Source organism: Pseudopodoces humilis, chromosome 6, assembly GCF_049639895.1.
Source record: "Pseudopodoces humilis isolate 2021_Gansu_Grassland_sample_001 chromosome 6, ASM4963989v1, whole genome shotgun sequence".
NCBI classification, from domain to species: Eukaryota; Metazoa; Chordata; class Aves; order Passeriformes; family Paridae; genus Pseudopodoces; species Pseudopodoces humilis.
In genome coordinates, this window is record NC_142205.1 from 174132 (window position 1) to 183691 (window position 9560).

General features: G+C 44.9%; 1 protein-coding gene across 1 annotated transcript in view; it reads left to right on the forward strand.

The window, feature by feature from the left end:
* ATRN (attractin) overlaps nt 1-8511 on the forward strand; it is a 148726-nt gene extending 140215 nt beyond the window's left edge. Inside the window, exons 28-29 of the mRNA XM_088056270.1 lie at nt 1604-1718; nt 3166-8511. Of these exons, the coding sequence (XP_087912396.1) occupies nt 1604-1718; nt 3166-3290 (240 nt within the window). The 3' untranslated portion in view covers nt 3291-8511. The remainder of the gene's footprint in view (nt 1-1603; nt 1719-3165) is intronic.
* Nucleotides 8512-9560: the final 1049 nt, after the last annotated feature.

The window sequence follows — 9560 nt, forward strand, 5'->3', positions numbered from 1 at the left end:
GTACCATCCTCCAAACTCTGGAATTCAGCAGAACTCTTTTATTAACAGTAGAATAAGACACTTGGATCTCTCCAGAAGTAAATCAATTTTGTGTTTGGTTCTTGCTCCCATCCCTGTGGCAGGAGTCCATGGGCTCTGCTCCCGCAGTTTCCTTCTCCGTGCTCTCTCCATTAGCTCTGGCAGTTGGGTCAGTGTGGGATACAGCACCAGGGTGTGCTTGTTTCCCTCTGGGAAAAGCTTTACTCTGAGTTTGAGCCCTTTTTTGGGGGTGGGGAGATGAAGAAATCTGTTGTCATAAACCAGGCAGGCGGCAGCTTCCATCATCCAGCCTGTGCAGCACGGATTTATCTGCCTCGCACAGACCAACAAATCCTGCTGCAATCATTGCAGTAAATGTGAGATATGGAAAGGTTTAGGTTTCATTTTGCTTGCTGTTGTCTCCTTTTGTCTTTTCTATTGAGCAGCAGTAATTTAACAGCAAGTCTGACTCCTGTTCAGGCTTTTCCATGGCTTTCATTGCATTGAGTTTCTGTTGAACATTTGAGCACTGTGGTGTAGTTTGATGCCTGATGGAAAAAGCACTAATTATTTCATTAACACCAGAGCTGAATTTGTCCATACTAAACAAGAAAACAGAAAGCACTGAGTGTATTGGTAAAACAGTGTTTCTCAGCTTTTGTAGCTGTTGTGGAACAAAAGAAGAAACTCTTCTGAACCTGTAGTCATTGGTGAACACTTGCATCCTCCTCTGACTGTTGTTGCATCCCATGATAGTGCTGATCCTGTGTATTTGTGTGTGGGATTGGGGCCAGGCCCAGGTGAAAACATGCTTTGTTTCTGGGCTGGGCTGCTGCATTTTGGCTTTCAAATGACATAGTGAAGCTGGCTGCTGATCATTCAGGTAAAATCTTCACAAGAGTGCAGGGGTAGGGAGATGGTCACAGACACTGAGGGTCAGCAGGGATCCAGTCCCCTGTTCCTCCAGGGTGGGAGAAAGCTGACTGCCCGTTGTATATTAGAATCACAGATTGAAAGGACCCTTGAAGCCGATCTAATTCCACCCCTGCCATGGACAAGGATATCTTCTACTAGACCAGGTTGCTTCAAGCCCCGTCCAACCTGGCCTTGAACACTTCTTTTTGTTCTTGGGAAAATGCTCTTTACTGTGTTAATGCATGGTTAAGGTGGCACATGGACTTGAAGTCTGGAAATAGATTTTGGAGTAGCGAATGGCCGTGCTGCTATCAGTGACGTGCTGCTGATGGTCGAAGGAACAAAACCCTCAGTCCTGGTCATTACATAAGCTGTTCCTTTGTTATTGAATTTAGGGAGAAATACAAGCCTCGTGTAGTGCTTGACTTTTTAATAGTCGGATTTTTATTAAGTGAATGTGTTTCCTTGTGATGACTCGTGTTTTGATTGTTGCTGACAGTGGTTTTAGCTTTGCTGGCTGTGTGCTGGAAATTCGCCCGGCACAGCAATGTGGTTCATGGTGGTTCATGCCCCGGGGCTTGTACGAGCTGCAAAAGCGATGCTGGGGGAAGAAGGAGGGTGTAACACACTGTCAAACATTTGTTTTCTCCCACTGCTTCCCTCACCGCAGACTGTACCAAAGCCGATCGCGCTGGAGCCCTGCTTTGGGAACAAAGCAGCCGTTCTCTCGGTGTTCGTGAGGTTGCCTCGAGGACTTGGGGGCATTCCACCACCGGGACAGTCAGGTGAGGATTATTGTTGTCTCTGATGGCTTGGAATTAACTCTGTACTCCTTCCCCAACCTTACAGATTCACCTTTCCTGATTCCACAGGCGCTGCTGTAGCCATAGTTCAGTTTGGGATGTGCTCGATGTATTTTAGGCTCCCTGGTTTGGGCCCTGCTGGCTTCCCAAATGAGCTTTGAGTTAATTACTAAAGTCAATTGATGGATGAATATTTGACACTGGCCTATGCTTTAATTACCAGCTGGTGGGGGAAAGAGGCATCTGGTATAGACATGTTTGCAGTATTACTTGTGAAGGTAACCTGTCACTTGGCCTATCCAACTTCATTCCCAGCTCCATTTGCAGGGGAACATCATGACACAGAATCATGGAAAAATTCGAGTTTGAAGGGACCTTAAAGACCGTCCAGTTGCACCCCCTGCCATGAGCAGGGACACCTTCCACTATCCCAGAGTTCTCCAAGTGCTGTCCAAGCTGGCCTTGGACACTTCCAAGTGATGGGGCAGCCACAGAGCAACTTGTGTCAGGGCCTCCCCATCCTCACAGGGAAGAATATCCATCTAACCCTTCCCACTGTCAGTCTGAAGCCATTCCCCCTTGTCCTTTCAGAGCATCTCTGCTCTCCTCTTAGGAGCTCTGGACAAAAACGTTTTCCCCATCCAGCTTAAGGTTTCTTTGTTCTCAACCCCTTCACACCTAAACCTGATGTCAGGGTGTTGGGACATCATGTCCTGGGCAGTGTGGGGTTTAACTGGGGTTCCCCAGTGCCCAATCAGTCAAAGGCTCTGGAAGGAGCATGAGCAGGGTTTGGGTAGGATGGTTTGGTGTTGGGCTGGATTGAGCTCAGTCCCAGATGTGGTTTGTCTGTGGATAGAGCAGGGTGGCCCTGGCACTGGGTGCCTGGAGAAGCTGTGGCTGCCCCATTCTCTAGAAGTGTTCCAGGCCAGGTTGGATGGGGCTTGAAGCAACCTGGGGTCGTGGAAGGTGTCCTGGCCCATGGCAGGGGCTGGAACTGGATGGTCTTTAGGGAGCCTTTCAACCCAAACCATTCTATGACTCCCTGATCTGCAGTGAGGGGGTGGCAGAGCTGATGTATCCACGGGAAGTGCAGCGAAACCTCCATGCACATTTGCCTTCAGGTTTATTGTAGTCCATCTACTGATGCACAGAGAGGCACCTTCAATCTTAAGGGTTCAGGCTTCAATATTTAGAGTTTTACATTCAGTAATACCCACCCTTATTGCATCTTTTCCTCCTGCTGTTGCTTCTAATTAAACATGCAGTATTTCAGCTCCTTTCAGAATATTGGCTGGAGTTTAATTTTTAAGCCAAAACACTTTTCTAGTTTATTTAAAAAATTCTACACATTCTGTGGCCTGGAGGGCTGTTTCTGGAGGATTTGTTCTGTGGCTGTTCTGTTCCCTGACTCTCTGTTCTGTGTCCCCAGGTCTCGCAGTGGCCAGTGCACTGGTGGACATTTCACAACAGATGCCAATTGCCTACAAAGAGAAATCGGGCGCGATACGAAATCGGAAGCAGCAGCCCCCTGCACAGCCAGGAACCTGTATTTGATGCATGGACATCAGAAACTGTCTAGGGTTTTAAACAAAATGGAAAAGTAATACCAAGGAGGAGGAGGAGGAGGAGAAAGATTTCCAAGTTGTGTCCCAAGAGACTAGAAGCACCCAGAAAAAACCACAACTTCCTTGAACCCAGTTTTTTTCTCTCATCTATGTGCTAGCTGGCTTTATTTGACAACTGCTCCACTTAAGTTTTACTGACACATGGCTTCAGATTGCTCCTTTGTTTCCTTCGAGTTTAAAGCAAAATAATTTTATTGCAGGTGCGGTAAGGTCGGATGCCGCCATTCCTGGTCAGTGTAAATACTACAGTAGTCCAATATGAATGACTCTCAGGTTTCTACTTGGAAAGTGCTTTGTAGTTCATGTATTTATCAAACTGTACAAAAAGAAAAAGATCAAGTGTTTACAGGTGTCAGCTCTCAACACATAAACACTACTATTAATCTTCAAAGCATCTTCATCCTTTGTTTTCATTTAATATTCAATTGTTCCCTCATTATTTCAGTGGAACTCTCTTCCAGGCACAGCCTTTTTGTAGTCACCATGGTCCAGGAATGCAAAAGCTGGGATGGTTTAAAGGTTGATGTTGCTCAGACCACATGAAATAACTGGAAAGTTGGATGTTGCTTTGGAAAGACTCAGTGTTTACATAGTCTTAACCTGCTTGGAGTACACCACACACAAGTGCCTAGACGTGAACAAATCTAGGGAGTGAGGAGACTGCTACACACGCTGTTTTTGAACATAATTCAATTCCTTTAAAGGTATGTTTGCTCACATCTAGAGTCACCCAAGGCACTCTGTCCCGTGCAGTTAGAGGAAAGTCGCATTTTCCTGACCAACCAACTACTCAGCCAGATGGAAATATCTGGAAGGCACATAGAGTTTCAGTATCTCATAAGAAAACTCCCAGTTTCACCAGCATTTTCATAGAAGCAGTCTGTGTTCCAGGTCAGATACATCACATTTTTCTGATTTTGGCCTCTTTCCTTCCCCTTCCCTCCTGCCATCCTTCTGGATGAGAGCTGAGCTTGGAGGCATTGCTCCTCAGTGGTTATGATTTGCTCCATCTTCTTACAGGGTGTAAAAAGCAGCACTCCAGGTGCCAGATCACTTGAGGATGCAGCAAAAAAAGAACTTTAAATAAAAGTCAAGCAGAACAGCTTTGTTTTGCCACAGGTTTGAGTTCTACATGATCAGATCCTGGTATTTCCTGTTGGGTTTGGGCTCTGTTAGATGTTGGAGAAGTGGCTGGCTGGTGAAAGGATGAGACTTGCAAACGGCAAAGAGAGGGTTTGGCGTTTGGGGGGGTGCATCAAACCACCTGAACTCCTCTGACAAGGCTGGGATTGTGTTTTGAGGCTCAAGGTTGGACTGTGGACGTGTGACACCCATCATCTGTGTGTGGTGGTGTCCAGTGTCTCCCTGGAGCTGGGAACGTGGCAGGGCCAGGGCCGCACCACGGCTGCTGGAGCTGGAGAGAAGATGTTAGTGAAGATGCCAAACGAGGTGTGCAGCTACTGCTTCATCACAGTAATTGTGGATTCATCCAGGTCACTGAGCTGGTGGGTTCTGCTGAGGATATCTGATATTTAATAAATGGAGAAGTAACATGTGGAAGGGAAGTGCTCCTGGATCTGGCCAGGTAGCACCTTTCCAAACCAAAACCCAAATAACTGCTCTTTTTTTGTGTGTGTTCTGGTGATCAGTCACAAATCAGCCACTCATTTCTGGGGTGTTTTCTTTCTAACCATGTATTTTGAAGAAGCTCTTTGGAGCCTGGCAGCATTGCAATAAAGAGGTGAATTGCTGTGTGTGTCTGGACAGTGGTGATGGGAACAGCCTGATGGTTTAGGGACTGTGGTGGATGATAATTCTGATTTAATGTGTCATCTAACAAGTGCAATGGGACTGCAAGAAAACATTGGGACTGCAGAAAAACATTGGGAAAAAATGCATTATAAATATATATAAATGCATCTCTTTCTAAACTAGAAGTTTCAGTGCTCTCTGGGAAGAAGGAGTTATGAGGGGAAAAAGGTTGAGCTCTGTTTTAAAATGAAGGGATTTAGGCAAGTTTTACCTGATGTATGGATTACCTCAGACAGATTCATCTCCTGATAATATTTTCTAATTTGCTCACTGATAGGGTTAATCTGAACTGGAGAAATAAGACTGGACTAAAATCCCTCCCCTGTCTCTGCATGTTTTCAGCCATGATGCACGTCCTCATGTTTGCAGATTTCTTCTCGCTGTTTTTGGGCGGAGAACTGCCAGCCCAGGTGGTGAAAGCCCCTGTGCCTGAGTTTCCTCTTCAGGACAGCACTTGAGCAGGTGCTTCAAGTTGTTGGGTTTTCCTGATCACAAACAGCTTTCAGAACTGTGGGCCTGGAGGGATAATAGATTTTTACATTTATAAAAAGACATAAATACAGAATTTGGGATGTTTTCTCACTCCTGGAGAGCTGGGCTGTCTGGTGTGGAAAACCTCCAGTGTGCCCAGGAGTGTGGCCAAAATGCAGTGTCAGAGACTGGAAAAATGAACAAAAAATATCAAAGTCAAGGTTTATTAGAACCAAAAAATGTAAATAGAGCGACAAAAGTTACTTATATAAATAAAAGGAACTGTCTCCTTTTGGGTGCAGCTGTACCCTGCATCTGATCTCCATCGTGATGAGGGAGAAGAGAACTCTCATACATAGCTCTGCTGCAGTTTCATCCCAGCTTAGAGGCAAACAGGAAAAAAGTGGTAAAGGATAGGGGAAAGAAGAGTTGCTGGCAGTTTATCAGCAGGCCAGTATCAGAAGTGAAGGATTTCTGGGTTATTTCATTTGAAGGTGAGGTGGGGGAGAAAGAACAACCTTATTTCAAGGGAGAATCTGTAAATAAATGACAAATGACACACAGTTTTTGCACTTGTACATAAATTCTACAGTAACGTGCAGAACATGGAGAGATATAAAGTGTATATAAACCAGAAAAAATATTGAATGTATTTTTGATGCATTTTAAATGATGTATGAGTTTTGTCTTAATAACTCCTTCATCTGATCAGTATTAGATAACTTTCCAGAGCTTTAAACATCAGATTATATCGTGATATCTTGCAAAGCAGGGAGGCATAACTTGACTTTTGTGTGTTCAAATGCATTTCACTTAAATGTAGAAACCAAGTAAAATAATGGCTTTTCCATCTGGAAGGGGAAAAAGCAACATTTGGAGACGAGTTATAAATGTCCTTAAAGTGGTCAGTACGTGGAGGATTAAACCAGTAGTTAAAGGCCCTTGTACTTAAGTTGTGGCAGTGTTTCCATTCAAAATCACTATTTTCAGGCATTTATAACTGGCTGATATTCAGCATTCAAAATCTCAACCTCAGAAGATTTTCATTCTCTGAGAGGGGCCTTTAAAAAAATCAGTAATAAAATTTCAGAACTGGGTCCCTTTTATTCTAGAAAACAACGGTGCCAGTGGATCTCCAAATAACACACTCCTTTTTTTTTAATTCACCATTTTCCGTGGTGTTAACCCAGAATTTTCTCTGGGCTGTTGTAGCATGACCTTGCCACGCTCTGGCTCAATATTTTGAATACAAGATTTATGAGATGCAACTTTTCAGTTGTTGCTATCATTTTCCCTGGGCTTAAAACGCATTCTATTGAAATTACCCAAATAAAGCCATTTATGATGGGGTAATGCCTGTGATTTACATCAAGCCATGGAGTATAATGTCCCAAAGTTCAGTGGTGTGGTGCCATGGACATGGCAGCCTCTGCTGGCAGATCCACACTCCCTGGGGGCAGTTCATGCACTGAAGATTGCTCAGAAGCACCATTTCTGTGCAGGAAATGTTACCAATGTCCGCAGGCTCTGGGTTTGTGGGGTGGTTGTAAATGGCAGCTCAGCTTGCCTGCCCTAAATGAGCTGTAAGGAGGGTTGGAGGCTGAAATCAAACTTCAGGCCTTCTCAAAATCCCGCTGGAGTGCCAGTGCCACGCAGCTGGGCTGTTCCTCCATCCTTTGCTGCTCCAGGTGTTCCCAGCTGCTGCTCCTTTTCTGTGAGACCCTGAGCTGGGGACAGGCTCCAGCTCCACCTCGGAACCCTGGACCCCTTTCCCTGGAAACGGGGATTTGCTGCACTGTGAGAGAGCAGCGAGCAGACTCTGCGTGCCCAGAGCAGCTTCGAGCTCCTCTGTCCCCCCCAGAAAGTGGAGGCTGTTGTTCCTCTCCTGGTTTAGGCTGTTGTTCCTCTCCTGGTTTAGGCTGTTGTTCCTCTCCTGGTTTAGGCTGTTGTTCCTCTCCTGGTTTGTCCTGGAGCCCCCGGGGAAGGGCAGGGAAGGGCTGAGCTGCAGGAGCAGGTGGGAGATGGAGTTGGGTGGGATTTAGGGGGAAGGCGCTCACCGAGCGTTGGGGCCGTGGAAGGAAGGGAAGGGATGGCTTGGGGTGTGCTCCTCATTTTTTGATGTGTTCTTTGCAATTTTAGTCAAATTCTTGCTTTTTCTGTTGGTAGCTGCTGAAATGAGCTGAGTTTCCATGCCAGGACTACTACAGTATGTGTATATGCTGATTTTTTCTGCATCAGGGCAGGTTTTGTTCAGTCTGTTTCTTTGTTCTGACACTATACACAGACTATTCGTGTGCGTCTTCCAGGTACTAGAATTCTTTAGACATTTCCCGTCTGTTTAGTATTGATTCCAGAAACCTCACCAGTAGAAAGAAAAAAATAACAATTGTTGCAGAGTGTATCATATGTCAGTCCATTAAAAAAAAAAAAAAAAAAAAAAAGTTTTATATTTCTCTGAAATTTGTGCACAATAAATGTTCTTTAAACTAAGATCCTTGAATTAATTGTATTCTGGATTTTTTTCCTCTTTATTCTGTAATTATTTATGATTCTTATCTGTGTTCAGACTTGAGCTTAGTTTGTTAATATGTATAATTTAGCATTTATTGCATTCATATGTAAATAGGAGCAAGTATTGTAAACTATTTCATTGCTGGGGTTGTGGGTGTTATACATACACACATTTAGGATTGCAGGTTTTTGGTATAATTTTTTGTATTGTAAAATAACAGCAAATTTAAAGCCAGAACGAGAAAATTCTTGGGAGGTGTGTGCATTTTAAATACAAATGTGAAGTACATGTATATAAATGAAAGTAAATAATGCAAATCTTTCCTCTGAAATAAAAAGTAGATGATCTGGTTAAATTTTTCCTCTTATTTATTTTCTTAAAATGGGGGAGATAAATAATTCAAGGTGTTTTTGGAGGCTCCTGGCTGAGGTGAGGGTGAGTTTCTGCTGTGGTGGTGGTGGGTATCGATGGGCTCCTGGCAGGTACTGAATTTGGGAGGAGGAAGGAGGGACATGCCAGAGGATGGGAGATGCATTGATGTAATTCAAAGAGTTAAAGCTTTTCAAAGATTTCAAAGATAGAGACAATCATTAAATAGTTTCCATTTCTACCTCAGGTTCACTTTCCCCCAGGTGCCTTAGGGCAGTTCTTGGTCCCTGATCTCCTTGGCTGTCTCCAAAGGGTGGGAGAAGGGAGGAAAATCCCACCAAGGTGTCAAAGTTTTCAGTGTGCTGAGGGTCTTTGCCAACCTAAATAATTCTGTGGTTATATAGAAAATTGTCCTCCATGCAGGTGGTTTGGGATGGTCAGGGTTGAAGGAGGAATTTGTTTCTCCCACCCCCTCAGTGGGTTGTGGGTCCCAGCTGTCACGATACAACTGATCCTTCAGTGGTTTGGCTTGATGGTCCTAAAGATCTTTTCCAGCCCAGATGATTCAGTGATTCCACAGTCCCAAAACTCAGAGCTTCTGCATTCAAGGTTTAAATAGAATCACAGAATATCCTCAGCTGGAAGGGACCCACAAGGATCAATCCCTGGCCCTGCCCAGACCCCCCAGCAATCCCCCCTGTTCATCCCTGAGCATCCCTGTTCATCCCTGGGAGCTCCTGGAGCTGCGGCAGCCTCGGGGCCGTGCCCATTCCCTGGGGAGCCTGGGCAGTGCCAGCACCTCTGGGGGAGAACCTTTCCCAAAATCCAACCCAATCCTGGCCCAGCTCCAGCATTCCCTGGTCCTGTCCTTGTCACAGAGAGCAGAGATCAGAGCAACCTCTCCACTGCCCCTCAGGACATAACCCCCACAGAACTATAAAATCACAACTCCTTCCCTTTCTTACTCTCACTAATAATTTTTTCCACTAAATTTATTTGTTTAATCCAAAGAGGAAAAGCTGCCCTCCATGGAAA